General features: G+C 37.5%; 3 protein-coding genes across 4 annotated transcripts; 1 reads left to right on the top strand and 2 right to left on the bottom strand.

Moving 5' to 3' along the window:
* Positions 1-445: 445 nt before the first annotated feature.
* Positions 446-4,215, bottom strand: LOC107583061 (transcription elongation factor B polypeptide 2-like). Its single transcript, XM_016269155.1, has 4 exons — positions 4,107-4,215; positions 2,929-3,063; positions 1,944-2,052; positions 446-1,854 (listed from the first exon to the last, which is right to left on the bottom strand). The coding sequence occupies exons 1-4, from the start codon at positions 4,107-4,109 to the stop codon at positions 1,742-1,744; spliced, it is 360 nt and encodes a 119-aa protein (XP_016124641.1). The 5' UTR covers positions 4,110-4,215; the 3' UTR covers positions 446-1,741.
* A 719-nt stretch (positions 4,216-4,934) lies between these two features.
* Positions 4,935-11,194, bottom strand: LOC107583057 (uncharacterized). Of its 2 annotated transcripts, none has more exons than XM_016269145.1 (13): positions 11,002-11,194; positions 8,895-9,093; positions 8,731-8,757; positions 7,963-8,030; positions 7,761-7,860; positions 7,604-7,672; positions 7,405-7,479; positions 7,007-7,246; positions 6,737-6,843; positions 6,485-6,650; positions 5,947-6,034; positions 5,807-5,850; positions 4,935-5,680 (listed from the first exon to the last, which is right to left on the bottom strand). In XM_016269145.1, the coding sequence occupies exons 1-12, from the start codon at positions 11,088-11,090 to the stop codon at positions 5,819-5,821; spliced, it is 1,260 nt and encodes a 419-aa protein (XP_016124631.1). In that variant the 5' UTR covers positions 11,091-11,194; the 3' UTR covers positions 4,935-5,680; positions 5,807-5,818. The 2 variants fall into 2 exon arrangements, with proteins under 2 accessions (XP_016124631.1, XP_016124632.1); XM_016269146.1 differs by lacking the exon at positions 11,002-11,194 and adding an exon at positions 9,560-9,866.
* Positions 11,195-12,146: 952 nt separating this feature from the next.
* Positions 12,147-14,221, top strand: LOC107583056 (gastrula zinc finger protein XlCGF57.1-like). Its single transcript, XM_016269144.1, has 2 exons — positions 12,147-12,427; positions 12,592-14,221. The coding sequence occupies exons 1-2, from the start codon at positions 12,352-12,354 to the stop codon at positions 13,869-13,871; spliced, it is 1,356 nt and encodes a 451-aa protein (XP_016124630.1). The 5' UTR covers positions 12,147-12,351; the 3' UTR covers positions 13,872-14,221.
* The last annotated feature ends 4,681 nt before the right edge of the window (positions 14,222-18,902 follow it).

The following is an 18,902-nucleotide window of genomic DNA, read 5'->3' as shown; positions in this document are numbered from 1 at the left end:
CCTAAACCCCCACATATTACAGAAGTATTTGGGGAAGTTTTTTTAACACAGATGCGATTGTGTAACTACGATTAGCTTTACTAATACAGAAACTGAAACATAACTTAATCTTAGAAATCTTTCACTTTTAAGTTTCAAATGCATAAATGCCAATTTTCCCATTTCAAATCACATTTCAAGGCGTTTCTCCACTAATTTCGATAGTATTTTAAATCACTTAATATCTGAAAACACTGAGTTGAGGAAAGCACTCTCTTTTCTTTTTCCCGTTTCTTGTTCATTTTCTTCCTCCTGTCTTTTGTTCCATTGTTGGTTGTTATACTGTAATGTAGCAATTATATCTCCTCATTTATATATATAAAAAAAAAAAAAAAAAAAAAAAAAAAAAAAAAAACTAAAACCCCAAAAGCAACACCATTAATAAACAGACGTTGAACATTAGAGAAGGAGTGGAAAAGGGCTGATTTTAATTAATTTAAACGCAGTTACAGATACTGCAGCATGATTTTCTTTTAAGGTTTTAACTCTTTTGTTTGTTTGTTTTTCCAAGAGCACTGTGAAGGAACACTGCCATCAGTGAGAAGAATCAGGGGGAGTTCGCAAAAACATTAGGATCCGTTTTTTGGGATGAACACAACGTCAGCATTTGTGTTAAAGTTAAACATTCACTTGTTCAAGCAACTGCGCCCAAAGGCTTCTTTCTTATTGATCTTTACTTTATTCTTACCACTATTTTTAAATGCCACACACACACACACACACACACACAAAAAAAGAAAAAAAACGGACTAGCATTTACACTCCCCTTTGATTTATATACAAAATCAGGGAATTAAATGTCAATACTTAAGCTTCCAAACAAATATTCTAAAAGAAACAAGCGGACACCACTACACTCCTCCAACAAAAGGATTGTAAAGAAAAGCAAAACACACTTCAGGAAGCAACAATGCGAGTGGAAAAATGTATTTACAATGAAACCACTGTATGTCAGAATTCACCTCAACCATGTGCTGTGTATTCATTTGCAGGCATCCATGCCCACTCTGATGTTCAGTAAGTTCCATGTGCATTTACACTATATTAAGTCGGTAACGTAAAACGGTTCAGCCTACGGCCTTTTGCACCCCAATAAAATTATGCAGGATCTAAATAAGAATAATTATAATATCAATACTCATTAACACACAACAGCGTACTGTAAATGCGATCAGTAAAGTGGGCATTTGTAAAACCTTACAGCCACAAACACAAACCCGCCCCGCCCCTATCAGATTGAAACACACAACAAGCACAAAACGTTTAACTCTCCAAACATAACATTTGCGTGAATTAAATAAGAAGCACGGGTTTAAATACTCCGATATCTAACCACCTCTGACAGGTGACTAACAGCTGTCTGACAAACGAGCAATTCATCCAGAAATCAAGGGAAACATTACCAAATGAAAATGTGCCTGCGCCAAATGGGACGTTGTGATTGGTGGATTAACCTGTAGATGAGCAGACACTGAACATTGGAAGGGTTTGCGACAATACAGTGAGAGTAAGCTGCTAGTGCTTGATGGGACGTGAGGAGTAACAGGGAGAGCGATTCAAATTCTCAGCAAAGTTGCAATATCACACAAGATCACATCTTAAAACGCACGTGTTTTGCTTGTCCGCTGTTTTGGACATTCTTTACCCCCGCTGTCTCGCCCCCCCACCCTCCCCTCAACCCTTTATCGTCAGTTCCTCCCCTTCACTGCACGGCTTGTTCGTTGGCAGTGCTGCCCGAGTCTTGAGGCTTCATGACATCGGGAAGCTCAGGAGGGCTGGAGAAGGCCTCTATTCTTAGAGGCTCAAAAGCATCATCTGTGATAAAAACAGACACGGTAGGCAAATTCAGATCACCAAATATCACATAGCGGGATACGAGGCAAGCGACTGAAACAAGAGCTCACCACTGATGCGAAAAGCCAGTCCTACTGTGGCCGGAGCCTGAGGCCTGGCTGTCTGGTTTGTGAACCCACAGTCTCCAAGAGTCTTACTATCTTCTAGCAGCATGTCATCCTGGGGGACATGGAGAGATTGTTTAATAAAGCGCATAATAGACTCAAATCACAACAGCCTATGTTTGATTTAGCCTACGTGTGGTCATTCAGAAACTGGCAACAGCACATGGTCCCACTTATTGTCTTAAAACACTGAATAAAGTATTAAACTCACAATTTTTTAAAGAATGGAATATTATTAGTTTGCTGTACTTTACCACAAAGTTACAAAGTGACCACAAAGTGAGTTTGAGCAGACTTTTTTCCATATTCATAGACGTGTCTTCATTTGTTTTTCATATATATATAATGTTTAGTGTAAAAATGTTTAAAACAAAATATGTGCTTTAGAGAATGCCGTTTAAAGTAATTCGTTTTTCACTTTCGGTGTTGTTAATCCTGTAAATGTGCCTTGTAAATCTATGGGTTCATAAACCTCTTAGATATAATTTGTGGGTTTTCTTAACTTAGGGGGTTTTGAGCTAGTATTAACAAAAGATTTGATTAATTCTGTGATGCTTTGTGGTATTAGTTTGTGTTACACACACTACCATTCAAAAAGTTTGAAGACTCGTATGCTCACCACGGCTGCATTTACTTCATCAACAATACAGTACAAACAGTAATATTTTAAAATATCATTAAATGTAGTTTGTTCTGATCAATTTAATGCATCCTTGCTAAATAAAAGTATTCATTTCTCTTTAAAAAAATCTTACTAGCTCCAAATTTTGTAACATAGTGTGAAATTACATAACTTGGAATGCTTTTATTTCTACATAACAGGAATGACCCAACTACATAGAACCTTCAGGATATACTAAAAGAGCTATAACGCTAGTAATTTATACATGAATTAATAATCAACATCATCATGAAAACTTTCTTTGCTGACCTTATAAAGTCTCTGATCCTCTGGCGCTCGCTTTAGGATGCCCTCCACAATCCGCTTCAGCTCGTAGACCGTGGTAGACTCCTTAGCATCTGTGAAGATGGTTGTCTTGTGACGTCTGATCATCAAAAAGACATCCTGAAGAAAAACAAGGAGCCAGTTACTCAACCTTCAATCCTCTCATTAGCAACACATCTCGATTTACACCCAGTTCAACCCTCCACAACCTAAACTCAGGGAGCATTTGAATTTCTACACAACAAAATGAGACATCAATCACTTTAGAAAAATAATCCCAAACATGATAACAAACCACCAGCTTCTATAACTCTCAACTCCAAAAAAAAAAAGCCGTGTTTGTTGTAATTTACAGGTGGAACAACCACTGGCTTTTTAAAAATAAAACAAGAGAGAGAGAAAAGCAGATGGTGAACAGCTGAAACATGTCAACTACACAACTGCAACGCTCTCTAGGCGAATAAAACGCTGACAGCTGCAGTTGTGTTAAGTTGTTGTTGACTTAGTTACTGGCAACACCTAGTTGCGCGGTTTGTTTACTGCAAACAGCTAACCAGCATTACGAGGGGATGAAAATTCAATTATAATAACTGTAAACGCGGCTAAACCAAGCAAGTTAAAAATCTTTTAAAAATGGACGTGCGAACTGGAGCTAGTAACAACGGCAGGTAGCAACCCATCTAAGCTCGACAATCTTTTGATGATTATCTACATTTATTGTGCGGATAGATTAAACGACTAACGTTAGATGAGCATCTAGTAAGGCACAGCCCAGAATGACCAATGACAGGACCAGCCCGTTCCTACATTACGGAGCTGTCATGAAATCAACACCGTGATTAACAGCCCCGCTTCGGCTACAGAGGGTGCGCAGCTCATCTACAAATAAACAATACGAAACTGTTTGGCCATCGCTTTTTAGTATTGGCCGACCAAACCGGTCGTCGAGCGCAATGTACTCAGCAACACAAGTAAACGGGGCGCATTTAGCAGGGAATGTTAGCCGGGCTGCTAAAAATATTGCGAAACAAAGAGGACTGTGTAAAGGCTGCGTTCACACTCGTTAGCCACTCCAACCAGCGGCTAGTTTGCGTATAGTCCGTCACAGAAACATTTTCAAACTACAAAACGAAAGAATGCGTTCGCTCCGCTTCCTCACTCACCATTTCTCTACGACCGTTTCGCTGACTTCTTCCACTATCCCACGCTGCACTGCGGAAATCAAAGCGCTCGAGCCAGTCCTCCACAATCCCAGATGTCTTTGCGCGAGCAGCGTCGACTCTTTTCTGTGCCGGAGACGCGCCCTAGTGGCCTCACACAATTCAGTGCATTTTTTTTCCTAACTGATACTTGTTGAACAGGCTCAATCCATTTAATTAAGTTTAATGTACAGTTTTGGCTATTTCTGTGAAAAGTAATGCTAGTGCATATCGTATGCTTAAGAATGCACTGTATGGCGCAGCTGCAACAATGCTTTTCACTGGGATTACTGGACAAATGTGTTCAGTAGAATGGTGCACATTGTAGAAAGTATCTGGGACTGTGGCTTCCATTTGTGACCCTGGGGCACAAAACCAGTCTTAAGTCGCTGGGCTATATTTGCAGCAATAGCCAACAATACATTGTATGAGTCAAAATTATAAATTTTTCTTTTATGCCAAAAATCATTAGGATATTAAGCAAATATCATGTTCCATGAAGATGTTAATTTCCTACTGTAAATATATTAAAACGTAATGTTTGATTAGTAATATGCATTGCTAAGAACTTCATTTGGACAACTTTAAAGATGATTTTCTCAATATTTAGATTTTTTTCCACCCTCAGATTCCAGATTTTCAAATAGTTGTATCTCGACCAAATATTGTCCAATCCTAACAAACCATACATCAATGGAAAGCTGATTTATTCAGTTTCCAGATGACCCTTGTGACTGGTTTTGTGGTCCAGGGTCACAAATACAGATACGAAATACACAGACACATCATCAGGGGTATAAACAGTTTATTCTGAGCAAGCCTTTGATGGAATAAACTCCCTTACGAAAATTAACCATGGTTTTAGTATAGTAAAAGTGTAGTAACCATGTTTTTTTTGGCTTATTACCATTTGTGTAAGCACAGTTTTACAACAAATATCACGGTTAAACTATGGTTAGTGTAGCAAATCCATGGTTAAGTTGTGGTTACCTTTGTTTATCTATAGTAACTATGTTTTTTTGGTAGTAAAACCATGGTTAATTTTCGTAAGGGCTTTGATGTTGAGGCAACATTATAAAAGGTTTATTTGAAACGAGAAAAAAACCCAACAACATTAATCATGCACACTTCCATTTCAGGCTGCCACAATATCCTTTAGGATTGCCTGCAACTCACAGGAGTATTTGTGGATTTATTAACATTAGATTATCTTTTGCTGGCTCAATCTGGCTGAATCGGTTATTTACAAATACTATAAATGACTAGGTGTCATGTGACACTGAAGACTGGAGTAAATGACTAGGAAACCAGGTCTTTTCCCACTCCTTTCCAAGTATTTTCTTTTACAGTTAGTACCACTCTCTTTAATACCTTTAATGGTATGCATTTACAATGCTGCCAACAATTTCAATATGAAAATCACAAATAAGATCTCAGTCTGACTTTAACAGCTCATTATTTTTCATTCTTCGGTCAAGCAGCACCTCTTCCTCACTGGACCTTCAGTTTGAAGTCACACACCGGTTACAATAGGCACACTAGCAACAGAGGAAACAAAAGACCCTGTTGGTTTAGTAGCAGCATTTTTTTTATTTATGAAATTGAATGACAAGTTACAACAATATCTCTATGCAGTACTAACAGAACTGTTCATTCACACTTACCTGTTTTTTGTTTTATGAAATGACAATGCAGTCCGCTGATTCTCCTGTGTTAACAAAAGTTGAATGATAATGACTACAGACGTGGAGGAAAGCAGACAGACAGGTAAACTGAGATTTGGATATGAGATGATCATACTCACGGAATATTCGTTTTAGTGCCTCAATTTCTTTTAAAGGGTTTGGTTTCTGGATTTTGAAGGTGTATTTTGCAAGGTCATCTTCACTGAGCTTGATTTGGACAAAAGCAAAACACTCAAATTGAATAATATACTTTATGCATACACTACCATTCAAAAGTCTGAGGTCATTAAGATTTTTCTCGAAATAAATTAATACTTTTATACAGCAATATGAGAGTGATTTCTGAAGGATCATGTGACACTGAAAACTGGAGTAACAGCTGCTGAAAATACATTAATTACATTTGAAAATACATACGTTTTGATGAGTATTCAAAACAAACAAAAAAAATGTTCCAACCCCAAACACAACAGTAGTGTAAATAAATTATTTTGTACATAAATGTGCAGAATCACGAAATGAAACTTTACTGCATTTGTCCATATCTACACAAAACAAAGCAATTCCGCTGCTGATTCTTGACATAATCATAACCAATAACACAATGGTTTTGGGCTGCCGGTGAGAACAAAGATGTTGCAATATCACAATACATACTGGCTGATCCCTGGGTGTCGTATAAGGTTTAGTTCCCTCACTGCGATGGAGTGACAGAGGTCTGTGTTTGGTTTCTGGGTGCACACTGCAGTTGAAGCGCAGCACGCTGACAGGCAAATGAACATGCCAACTGTCTGGATACTTCTTTACCAGATTTTCCACCATACTGTAAAGAAACCATACCATACATTTTTTTCAAAATAACTATGCTCTGTAATATTGTGATTCATGTCCAAACAATTCTAAACGTACTTAACAATGTGGTATTGTGTGTGGGGTTCAAGCTGCGAAGCCTGGTGATGCCGAGAGACGAGGGAGATGTCCTTTATCATCAGAATATTATTGAGTGCTCTGTTAACCTTGACAAAAGAAAGCAAAAAGGGTAAAGATCAAAAATTAAACGGTATTGAGACATTTAAGTAACCTTTCAGCACATTTAAATGAATAAAAATACAATTTACAATTATAAATAATTAAACCTGCACTAATTGCTCTGACATTATCCAGTGAATCATGACTTACCGTTCTGACCTGAATCCCTCTAGCACCCCAAGGTGTGAGAAAACCCAGAGGAAACCCGTATCGGGAAATGGCATCACACATAAGCAGGGCAATGGAATCAGAATTAGGCTTTTCTGATGGAAAGATTTCAATCCACTTGGTGTAATAATCACAGATGACCACGATGTGGCTATAGGGGCCTTTGCTTTCTTGAAAAGGCCCGGTTACATCTATACTCAGCCATTGCCATCTCTCTGTCACCTACATGAAACAATAAAAGAATATCAAAATTTACAGGTAAAACTATGTTAAGCCACACTTTTTACTTTCATAACTATTATGGCTGCTATTTTGTCTTCACACAGAAATTACCGCTGTGATAGAGGACTAAAAAAGGACAAATCTGAAAAAAGGCATACCCGGATAAACTGAGTGTTTGGATTTTCAGCTGTTTCAAGAGGTGCGTCATCATAGGCGACATCATTTCCAGGATCCTGCACATACATATAAAGAATAAAATAAAAACAATGCTAAAACACCATTCAGAAGACTATTTCCAGATCTGTAAAGCCTAAGTTTATACATTTACAGACTGTGATAATGTGAAGGTCTACATACACTAGCATCATCATCAGCTTCATCATCAGCCTCATCGTCACCCTCCGAAAGCTTCATCCAGTGAAAGCTCTGTGAAAACACATTGACTGGTGTATAATGTACAAGTCAGTGTATAAGATGCTCTACAAAAGACAGACAAAAATCAACAACTATTAACCTGTGATTTGCAGTAGTCATCATGGAAGCTGCCAGCATGCAAGGGGCCAAGGCTGGAACCATCAGAATCCACAGGCACACGAACAAACTTCCCCTCAAGCCTATCAAACCCATGAATAAGAGACGTTAAGTAGTACGACAACAACTAGAGAAAATTACTCATTTGGCAAAAATTGCAACAAATACAGTCTAACAAACATTACCGTGGTGTTACTTGTGCCAATACTGCGGTTGGTTTTGGTTTGATAGGCACTTCAACTGGCTTACGATTCTGAAAAACACAAAACAAATGAAGAATGGGTTTAGAAATAATAAAAAAAAAGATGAAAATACTTTCTAACACAGCTTTAAAACAATGGTTCTCAACTGATCGATCTGGGGACACAGATTTTATATTCCTGAACCTCTGTGTAAGCCAAACCCCTTTGACCTAACATTTTCTAAAATTTCTTCCTGAGATTTTATAGTTAATATAGTTAACTGAAGTTAATATTTCAATAGTTTAACAAACCATGTGCATGTTCACAGCTCTCTGATGTTAGTTAATGGTATAATTACAAGTGTTTTATTTATTTCATTCATTCATTTATTTATTTTAAAATTACTTACGTTTTCATTTCCATGACTTAAATAATTATTAGCTTTATATCAAATCATGAACCCCCTGCAATTCCCTCACAAACTCAAAACAGTTCAGGAGACCCTGCAGCAGAACATGAAAACCATTGAATCCCAATTCAAAGGTTAATAATATATAATCAAACGTTTAGTTTGTAATTAATATTACCATACACTGCATAAGACCAATAATACACAAAATATTTACATGACAAAGGCTGAAAAGGAAAACCAGCAATTCTGGATTATTTGGAAATGCTTTGATGTAAAGCACCACTGCTTTCTGGAAATGTATTTACTAAAATGTTTACTTGATATGATGATGAGTGATTCTTCTAACCTCTCATACATACCAGAGATCGTCTCTTGACAGCCGGCACCTGGGTGTGAACAATTAAAAAAAATTAAAATCATGAAAAGAACACATGGATTATAAGCAGAAACGGGGAAAAAATATGGCTATTTGCATTACAAGTAACAACATTTTAAAGACACGCACAAAACTGTTCTGACTTGCCTTCCACTGCAGATGTTTTGGGAAATTAAAGATAGTCGGGACAGCATTTTTGCGCAGTCGTTTGTGACTGCCCACTTGTTCAAAGCAGTCCTTCTCAAAATGATCCGAGCACAGGACTGAGTTTCCAGTTGGCCACCAGTTCTGCCATCTCATTCGACGGAGCCACTCTCTCACTCTCAAGCCGTCAGCTAGCGGGAATCTGGATGATGGACACACACACACACAGGTTTGTTTTTGTGAAAGTGGGGACATCCCATAGGCGTAATGGTTTTTATACTGTACAGACCGTATATTCTATTGCCCTACACCAACCCTACCCCTAAACCTACCCCTCACAGGAGACTTTCTGCTATTTCAGATTTTCAATACACTCCATTCTGTGTGATTTATAAGCGTTTTGAAAAGTGGGGACATGGGGTAATGTCCTGAAAAGTCACCTTCTCCTTGTAATACCTATGTCATATCTTTGTCATTATGTATGTCCTCATTTGTCACAAAAACGCGCGCACGCACACACACACACACACACAGGTGCATAAGCGTGTTCATGCATGCGTCACAAAACCAGAACAATGTTGGACAAATATGCGTGCATTTAAATACACATTATATAGGGGGTTTGTTTGAAACTTTACGAACATGAGATCTATAAATACACAACTTACTTGTGAAAAGAAAACTCGCCCCTGTTGTATGCCTCTTTATACTCTCTATCTGAACGCTTCTTGCACTTATAGGCTGAACACACTGGCATTTTTGATTCAATTCCAATGCAATTTCAAACGCTAAACAGACATCTTATTTTGTATTTCCGGAAACTGTTCTTCTTCTGGTGGGATTTAATGGCAGATTGAACACTGGGAGTATTGCCACCTAATGGACACGTCGAATAATCTCCGTTTTGCGATGGAGCCCCATTTAGCCTTCTTTGCTGAGAGCTGTCTGTTCTGCTTGTTTGCACATCTCTCTGACCCTCCTTATTTCCCAGCTCTGATTGCAGTATAAACAAACAGTATTTTTGATAAAGAATGCACTGTGGGAAACCCCCAGCGGTGCTTCAACAACACATCAGTGCTTCAGTGAAACTTTTTTTAGTGAACGAATCGTTCTCAGTCACTTAAAGGGACAGTTCGCCCAAAAATGTTAATTCTGTCATCATTTATTTACCCTCATGTAATTTCAAACCCACTCCCATTTTGTTCAAGTCTTGATAGAAACTTCTCGGGTTTCATTAAAATGTCTTAACTTGTATGTCTAATGGGTTTGGGCATGAGGCGGAGTAAATTCAGTAAATTTCATTTCTGAGTTTTGAGGTTTTTGAACTATGTCTAATTCTGAATGTCTGAACGACATAGACATTACGTTTCTATGTAGACTACTGTTGTCTTTTTCTATAGATTGATGAAGCCAAGGTTACAAAACTGATAACTCACTTACCTGTATTCATGAAATTAAATACAATACCAAAAGATTTTACAAAAAGACTTGAGCCGTCAACGACTTGTGTTTTAAATAAATCGGTTGAGTGAATGACTCACTCATAGCACTCAGAGACATTTGTCGAGGTGTACAGATAACATGCAAAAAGAGCCAGTAAATGAATCTTTCGGGTGAACGTGTTCAAAAGATTCAATTCACTGGAATAATTGAAACTCCCTACCGCCAACCAACAGCTCCTCAAAAATGCAACACGGCACACACAAAAACATTATGATGACAACAGTCCCGTAAGTGATTACGTTTACAATACAATACTTACAATACTACATTTGTTGATTACAAACACACACAGTCTATCCTTGTGCTGACTCTCCATAGGCGTAATGGTTTTTCTACTGTACAGACCGTATATTCAGAATCAGAATGTTTTTTTTTTTCTTTTTTTTTTTCTATTGCCCTAAACCTACCCCTCACAGGAAACTTTGTGCTATTTACACACACACACACACACACACACACGTCTGTAAATGGATGTTTGTGATTCGCAGCTACACAATATTAAAACATCTGTTATACATGTGTGTACGTTTTGATTTGTACGACTTTACATCTGAGGATCAGCTTATGTTACTTGAAACTTGCAACAAACATCTAAAACTTAACTTACGTGTGGAAAGAAAAGTCGCCCCTTTTGTACGCCTCTTTATATGATCCATCAGAGCGATTCTTGCACTTATAAGCTGAACAAACGGGCATTTTTCTAACAGAATGTGTTACTGCTCCATTCACTTTCACCAATTTCGTCGCATAGGGCAACAGCAGCAAACGACTGTGACTGTTTTGTATTTCCGGATGCTGTTCTTCACTGAGAGACCCATTACCGCCATCTACAGGGCATTGTGTGCTACTGCAGGCGGTTTCACAAACGGCACTCTATGCTAAAAGGTGTGGAAGGTTTTGGAAAGACTATTTATTTATTTATTTATTTATTTATCTGAAAGGAAACGAGAGCACTGTGCATTTATCTTATATACTTTTATTTTGGTGCAATTGAACATTTTTGTTGAAAAGAATACAAACTTTGAAATGTGACTTATAAAACAGATATGTTTTATTTTTATTTTATATTTTAAATTCAATATAATTATCTTTTAAAAATAAAACATATCTGTTCTATAAGTCACACTTCAAAGTTTGTATTCTTTTTTGTATTTCTATTTTAAAATAAGTAGAAGGTTTTTTGTGATTTTCCATATTTAATAAGTACGGAAAATCCCCAAAAAACCTTCTACTTATTTTAAAATAGAAATAGGTCACCTTCAAACTTTAATATCAATAAGAATTAACAAAGCAAAATGACTATAAATGACTGTAAAGCCTTTAATCTCAGTATTTGATTTGCTATGATTGCTGTTTTTTAATGTTGCCTTTGATTCATTGGTTCATGGGTTTATCAGAATGTTGCATTTAATTAATGTATTTGTTTATTTACTTACTACTTACATATTGACTTACTTACAAAACCGAATTACATGTCAAACTACTAAGCACATATGATTTTCATAGCTTTGTTATTTATAGATTTTAAAAAGTCTGTATCGTTTAAAATACAGTTCAAATATTTTATTGTTTAAATAAAAATATATTTGTTCAATAATAAAATAAAAATAAATAAATAGGCTACAAGAAGGGGAAAAAAAGATAAAGAAGAAAAGATTTCCTTCGATTCATTTTGACCCTCCATCCTCCAGTCCAGTCAGTGGCAGCAATGCGCCAAAAGGTGGCTTGCCAACATTACAGGAATAAGACCAGGACAACAACGCAACCCAGTAAATGACAGCTTATGTCCCTGGATACTGATTCCAAAACCATTCATTTTACCATCAGACGTCTTTTGAGTTCGTAGCAGAAAGACACAAATTACGATTAAATTCAGTAAAACGCTAGAAATATAGGCGTTGTCCTTGTTATTAGCGAAATAAGCAGGAATATATCGAGGTGATATGCAACTGTAAAGATGATGTTTATTAAAGAGGAGAATGATGACACATCTGATCCAGAACCCTGCAGAACAGAACATGAGCACCAAGAAGGTTGGTGTCTATTTTTGATTATTTCCCCTCTCTTTTTAATTGTTGTGGTGCATTAATGTAACCAGTTAGAGCTGATTAGACAGTCTAATAATCTGATGGAGGGAAAAAACCCTCAGTTTTTCCTGCTTGTGTTGGTTTTTAATAATGTATTGTTGTCATTTCAGGCCTGGTGGAAGTGAAAGAGGAAAGTCAAACTCTGAATGAAATGGAGGAGAGACAGCAGCATCACAGAGCTCGTGTTGTCCTCACTGGAGAAAAATCCTCGATTTGCTCCCAAACTGGAAAAAACTGTTTCTCACAAAGCCGCACTCCGACAACAGCCAAAAAACCCTTCAGCTGCTCTCTGTGTGGAAAGCAATGTGCCCATAGAGGCCACCTGAACGATCACATGTTAACTCACACCGGAGAGAAGCCGTTCGCTTGCCCTCAGTGCGGAAAGAGCTTCTCACGCAGAAGAAGCCTCAACGACCACATACTGATTCACAACCAAGAGAAGCCTTTCGTCTGTCCTCAGTGCGGAAAGAGTTACAAACGCAATGAACACTTTCGGAGTCACTTACTAAGTCACGACGGAGGCAAACCCTTCACCTGCTCACAGTGTGGAAAGAGTTTCAGTTTTAAACGAACCCTTAACGATCACATCAAAATCCACACTGGAGAGTGTCTTCACACGTGCCTTCAGTGCGGAAAGAGTTTCCTGAATAAAGGACACCTTAAGGAGCACATCAAAATCCACACCGGAGAGCGACCTTTCGCCTGCCCTCAGTGTGGAAAGAGCTTCATCAGTAAACAAAACGTTACATCTCACATGAAAATTCACACATTGGAGAAGCCTTTTAAATGCCTTCAGTGTGGAAAGGGTTTTGCATGGGCGAGCTGTCTGAAAATCCATATGCGCCACTCTCACTCTGAAGAAAGGGAGTTTACCTGCGAGCACTGCAATAAAACATTTGTTTTAGAGTCTTACCTGAAGAGACACTTGAAAATTCATCAAAACGAGAAGCCTTACGTCTGTTCGGTTTGCGGGAAAAGTTTTTTATGGCCCCTGTGTTTCAAAGCGCACCAGAAAATACATGAGGGTGTGAAAACCCATGTGTGCTCCGAGTGCGGCAGAGCCTTTGCTACAGCCGATTATTTGATAAAACACCACAAAATCCATATGGGAGAGCGGCCGTACGTGTGCTTATATTGCGGAAAGAGTTTTACTAAGAAAGCAAACCTGGTAGATCATGTGAGGCTGCATACTGGAGAGAAGCCGTACACCTGCGCTCAGTGTGGAAACAGTTTCACCTCAAGAAAAGGTCTAAGCTATCACAGAGAAAAACATTGTTCTCAAAGCGTGCCAAAGTCATGCTCAGTTGAAGTCCAGATAGCGTCGGATATGCCTGAAGATTGTGTTTCTACCAAAAAAGCAATTACATCTACAACCTTTAGTGGTGAATAAGCTCTCATTCGGTGGAAATGGCAGCAGAAAGTTTGTGCATCTAGTAAGAAAATGTAAGCGAAGGAAATAAAACAGAAAAACAAGGGAGTGAGAGTGAAGTCTGGAAAACTACATCTTTTATACTACATAAATGTAAATGTGGACCTTATGTAGCTCCGCCTCTTTTTTTATTTCCACTGTGTGAAGGTCAGGTTGTATGAATTTCTGAACGAACTGTTCATTTTAAAATCAAGAATGCAAGAAATTATTGTTGTACAGTGTGAAAAGAATTATGCTATATTGATGTGCGCATGCCCAGTAGCCGCAGCTGTATCCCATCTGGCCTTAACCTGCTCTAACGAGAAAAATAGGGTGGTATCCAGCTACTGCAAAAAGTTCAAAGACAGATTTCTGAAGATGGCTGCGCACTTGTTTCTCTGACGCATAAGCTCTATAGCAGGGCTGTCCAAACTCGGTCCTGGAGGGCCGGTGTCCTGCAGAATTTAGCTCCAACCCTAATTAAACACACCTGAACCAGCTAATCAAGCTCTTACTAGGCATAGAAACTTCCAGTCAGGTGTGTTGAGACAAGTTGGAGCTAAACTCTGCAGGACACCGGCCCTCCAGGACCGAGTTTGGACAGCCCTGCTCTACAGTATATTTAGAGAGGGTCAAGCATGCATAGACACCTAGAGGAATAGCCTATATAAAAAAAAGAAGTATTTTGTATTTATTTATTATTCATTTTATTCCAAAGAAGAATTGTCCTGGTCAAAAATGTATACAATCCTTGTTGATGATTCAATCAAGCAAATTCCAAGATCTAGCTAGCTGTATAGAAAATAATATACTGTGCATTAAAATGAGATCTTAAAGCATGTAAGAAACCACAAAAAAAGAAACACATGCAATTTGAATTTGCCTTTCTTTTTGTATACTTTTGTATTTGTTCTTAATTTTGCGTTTTTATTTTGGTGCTAGTCTTTATGGAACTAAATATAAAAATTTATGTATTTACAAAATATGATTGCTCATACTCTTTGGCATGCTACTTAGAATTGCTCATTGTGATTGTAAATGTTTACTGTACTGTAATAAAAACAATTGAATGAAGGGTATGGTGTGTCTGGTTCATGCTAACAGTTGAAGGTGGCGGTAGTGCGCTATTTAAGTTTGCCAGCTGCTATCAAACTAACGAAAAGAAGAGCCTCTTTCTCTACAGTACAGAAAAGGAACGGGGTCAAATCCCACTTTATGATGTGTTTTTAACTCTCTTAAGTTACTTTTACTTTCATTTCAGAAAGATACTAAGTAGACTTAAGCCCAGAAATAGCCTGTAAAACTCGAAGTGTAACAACTGAAGTGTTTGATCTGCTACTGTAAAGATTATTTTTGTCAAAAAATAAAAAAAATGGACGTGATTCAGAACCATGCAGAATAAAAAAACGAGGAACAAGCAGGCTGGTGTCCATTCCTAGATCTACTTTGTTGACTATTTTGGTACAAAGTTCACCAGATTTAGTGGCTATGCATAAAAGGAGCTGATGAGTGATAGATAGATAGTGCTGTCAAACCATTAATCACATCCAAAATAAAAGTTTTTGCTTGCATAATATATGTGTGGGTACAGTGTACATTTATTGTGTATATATAAACACACACATACAGTATATATTTTGAAAATATTTACATGTATTTATTACATGTATATAATTATTCATATAATTTATATTATATATAAATATATTTGAAATATAAACACACCATATTTTTCTTAAATATATACATCCATGTGTGTGTATTTATATATACACAATAAATATACACAGTACACACACATATATTATGTAAACAAAACTTTTATTTTGGATGCAATTAATCGTTTGACAGCACTAAGATGAAGAAAATAAATGACTTCAATCCCAATTGATTTTCATCATTTAAATGTTTTCATTTTAGGCCTGATGGAAGTGAAAGAGAATAGTCTAGATCTGAATGAAGTGGAGGAGAAACAGCAGCATCAGAAAGCTCATGATGCCACAAATGGAGAAAAATCATTGACTGAAAACAAGTTATCACAAAGCAGCACTCAAACAACAGAAGTATGGCCTTCTTACACATGTCCTCAGTGTGGAAACACTTCCACACATAAAATAAACTTTACTGAGAACTCGTACGGGTGAAAGACCTTTCACTTGCCCTAAGTGCGGAAAGAGATTCACAAGCAAAGGAAAGTTTAAGAGTCACTAAGCCACTGTGCAGAGAAGCCTTTCGCTTGACCTCATTGTGGAAAGAGTTTCATAAATAAATCTCAAGCTGAAACTCACATGAGAATTCACACTAAAGAAAAGCCCTATGTGTAATCACTGTGGTAAGAGTTTCACTTGGTCAAGCAGTCTCAAATATCATCAGCGCCTCTATCACAGCACAGGAATGTAACTGCGATCACTGCAATCAAATATTTGCTTTGGTGTCACACCCAAAGAAACACCTGAATGTACATACAAAAGAGAAATCTTACAGCTGTTCTGCTTGTGGAAAGAGATTTGTATGGATTGACTCTTTTAAGAGGCTCCAGAAAAGACATGAGGGTGTGAAAACACATGTGTGCTCTGAGTGTGGAAAAGCTTTTTGAGCCGACTATTTGATAAAACACCAAAGAGTCCATACAAGAGAATGACTGTATAAGTGCTCTTAAAAGAGTTTTGCCCTGTCAGGAAGCCTGAAAATGCATGAAAAATGGCACAATGTGGGACAATTCACATTAGAGAGAGAGAGAGAGAGACAATTTTACCTGCATTCAGTGTGGAAAGAGTTACACGTAAAAAACTACTTGATGAACAGATGATAATTCACACTAAAGGAAACCCTCACGCGTGTCCTCAGTGTGAAAAGGAAACCATAATGATCACATGAGAACTCACAGAAGTTGAGGTTGAGGAGAGACCCCCTCACATGATTGTAAAGCACTTTGGGTGTACAACAATACACAATAAAGCACTATATAAATGCATCATTCATTCATTCACACACACACACACACTTGCCCTCAGTGTGGAAGAAGTTTTAAGCTATCATCAGGTCTAATCTATCATAGAAAAAAAGCAGTGTTCTCAAAGTGCACAGCATTCATGTTCAATGTGAATGAAGGTTGTCAGATGAGCTCAATTTCTTGTACTGTGACTGAATATATCAAGGGAAATATGGCCATTTTAGCTGTGAATTTATTTTAGATTGATTCAAGATTAAAGTTTATTGAATCTCATTTGAATTTGTTTTTTAAGCAAGGGCAATAATGTTTGTGCGCTGATTGTACATTATAAAATACAAACATTTTGTCAAAATAATGTGTGATCACTGTTCAATTAATGCAATAAAAACACCTGATCATTTACGAAGAACTGTCAATTGTTGCTCTCAACTGTGCTGTCAGTTGTACTTATGCTGACTTAAAATAGAGGGATGGAACTCTAAAAGTGCTGTTATTCTTATCTAGTAAATCATATGTGCCGGAGCGGGAAGAATTTAAAGGTGACATTCTGTACATTTTTCCACTGGCATTTTAACATATACTGTATAGAGACATATATTTTTTAGAACCATTCAAACGCAAACATGTCAAATGTGTTTTTTGGCATGCTTAATTGTGCTCGGAGAAGCTGTATATGCGATCCCATACAGGAACAGAACTGGAGATTTCTGTTAACACTGTGATTTCACTGTGCTCTCAGATAGTGCTAAAACCTGTTAGGATATACTTATGTCCTAGAATCAGAGCCGATCCTAGACTTCTGGGGGCCCTACGCAGAACTGTGTCGGCGGGGAATGAAATGAAAATGAAAATGGAGCCAGAATGATCTCAATAATAATTCACACAAAAGACGCGATGCACACATGCGTAACCCAATTCACATGCATGAGAAATAATTCACATGCACGAAAAATTATATATATATATATATATTCACAAAAACCAATTCATGTGCACAAAATAAGAATATATATTCATAAAATACATTTCACAAATGCAAAACACAATCCACAGATGTACAACTGTGTACAACATATTTTTTTGAATGTTTAAAATTCTCGAGTTTATCATGGGCTGTGAATATGAATCGCCTTGGATTTGTGTGTGTATTTTTGAGACTTTCCTGGCAGCTAACTCCTCCCACGCGGGACACTCTTACTCTTTAGCCAGTCAGATTTGAGATTCAATCTGGTAGCGATTTCAACGAGGGGGTGCATAATCTGGCAGGGGTGCAGAATTCGGCACAAATTAAGCCCTGCTAAGGATGTTGTGTTATGTATGCTTGTACAGCATTACATCCTGCACAGAGTGGGGGTACAGAACAGGACACAGAACAGTGAGGGGTTTGTGATGAAAGAGGTCACCAACCCCGCTGAGGCCACACTGTACCAGACAACATATTAAACAGTGCACTGCACCACTTCCAAAATATATCAAATAAGTGAAGCACACGGACAGCCAGTCCCCTGGCACAGGCATAATATTATCACCAGAGGCGGACAAAGTACTCAACTCCATTACTTGAGTGAAAGTACAGATACTGCTGGTCAAATATTACTCCATTATCTATGTGTAGCCATTCATCAACAGTGGGAAGTGGGAAGTCGTGGCCTAATGGTTAGAGAGTCGGACTCAACTCCATTACTTGAGTGAAAGTACAGATACTGCTGGTCAAATATTACTCCATTACAAGTAAAAGTTGTAAAGACAGATTTTTACTTAAGTAAAAGTACAGAAGTACTTGCTTTTAAAAGTACTTAAGTACCAAAAGTAAATTTCCTTTTTTATGTCAATGCACTGTTTTATTGTTGTATGGAATACTTGCAATACTTCTGAAGCAACTTAGAATACATTACACCTGCTGAATACACTGACTAGCTTGTAGTATCTTTGGAATAAAGAGCTTTTAGAATGTTAAAAACCTATGGAGAAAAAAAACAAAACATAAATAAATATATATATCTATATATATATATATATAGATATATATTTAACACCCCTACCCACCCCCACAAAAGCAG

Source organism: Sinocyclocheilus grahami, unplaced genomic scaffold (genome assembly GCF_001515645.1).
Source record: "Sinocyclocheilus grahami isolate Dianchi unplaced genomic scaffold, SAMN03320097.WGS_v1.1 scaffold49.1, whole genome shotgun sequence".
NCBI lineage: Eukaryota > Metazoa > Chordata > Actinopteri > Cypriniformes > Cyprinidae > Sinocyclocheilus > Sinocyclocheilus grahami.
This window is presented reverse-complemented; position numbering and strand designations above follow the sequence as displayed.

Bases quoted from the DNA above. Each gene is read 5' to 3' on its own strand.
- LOC107583061 (XM_016269155.1), bottom strand. The intron at 2,053-2,928 runs GTCAGCAAAGAA...CATGTCCCCCAG, and splicing joins AGGATCAGAGACTTTATAAG to GATGACATGCTGCTAGAAGA. The intron at 1,855-1,943 runs GTGAGCTCTTGT...TTTTTATCACAG, and splicing joins ACTGGCTTTTCGCATCAGTG to ATGATGCTTTTGAGCCTCTA.
- LOC107583056 (XM_016269144.1), top strand. From the start codon at position 12,352: ATGATGTTTATTAAAGAGGAGAATGATGACACATCTGATCCAGAACCC. The intron at 12,428-12,591 runs GTTGGTGTCTAT...TTGTCATTTCAG, and splicing joins AGAACATGAGCACCAAGAAG to GCCTGGTGGAAGTGAAAGAG.
- LOC107583057 (XM_016269145.1), bottom strand. From the start codon at position 11,090: ATGCCCGTTTGTTCAGCTTATAAGTGCAAGAATCGCTCTGATGGATCA. The intron at 9,094-11,001 runs GTAAGTTAAGTT...TCCATCATCCAG, and splicing joins GGCGACTTTTCTTTCCACAC to ATTCCCGCTAGCTGACGGCT. The intron at 7,861-7,962 runs GTAATGTTTGTT...TGGGTTTGATAG, and splicing joins TTGGCACAAGTAACACCACG to GCTTGAGGGGAAGTTTGTTC.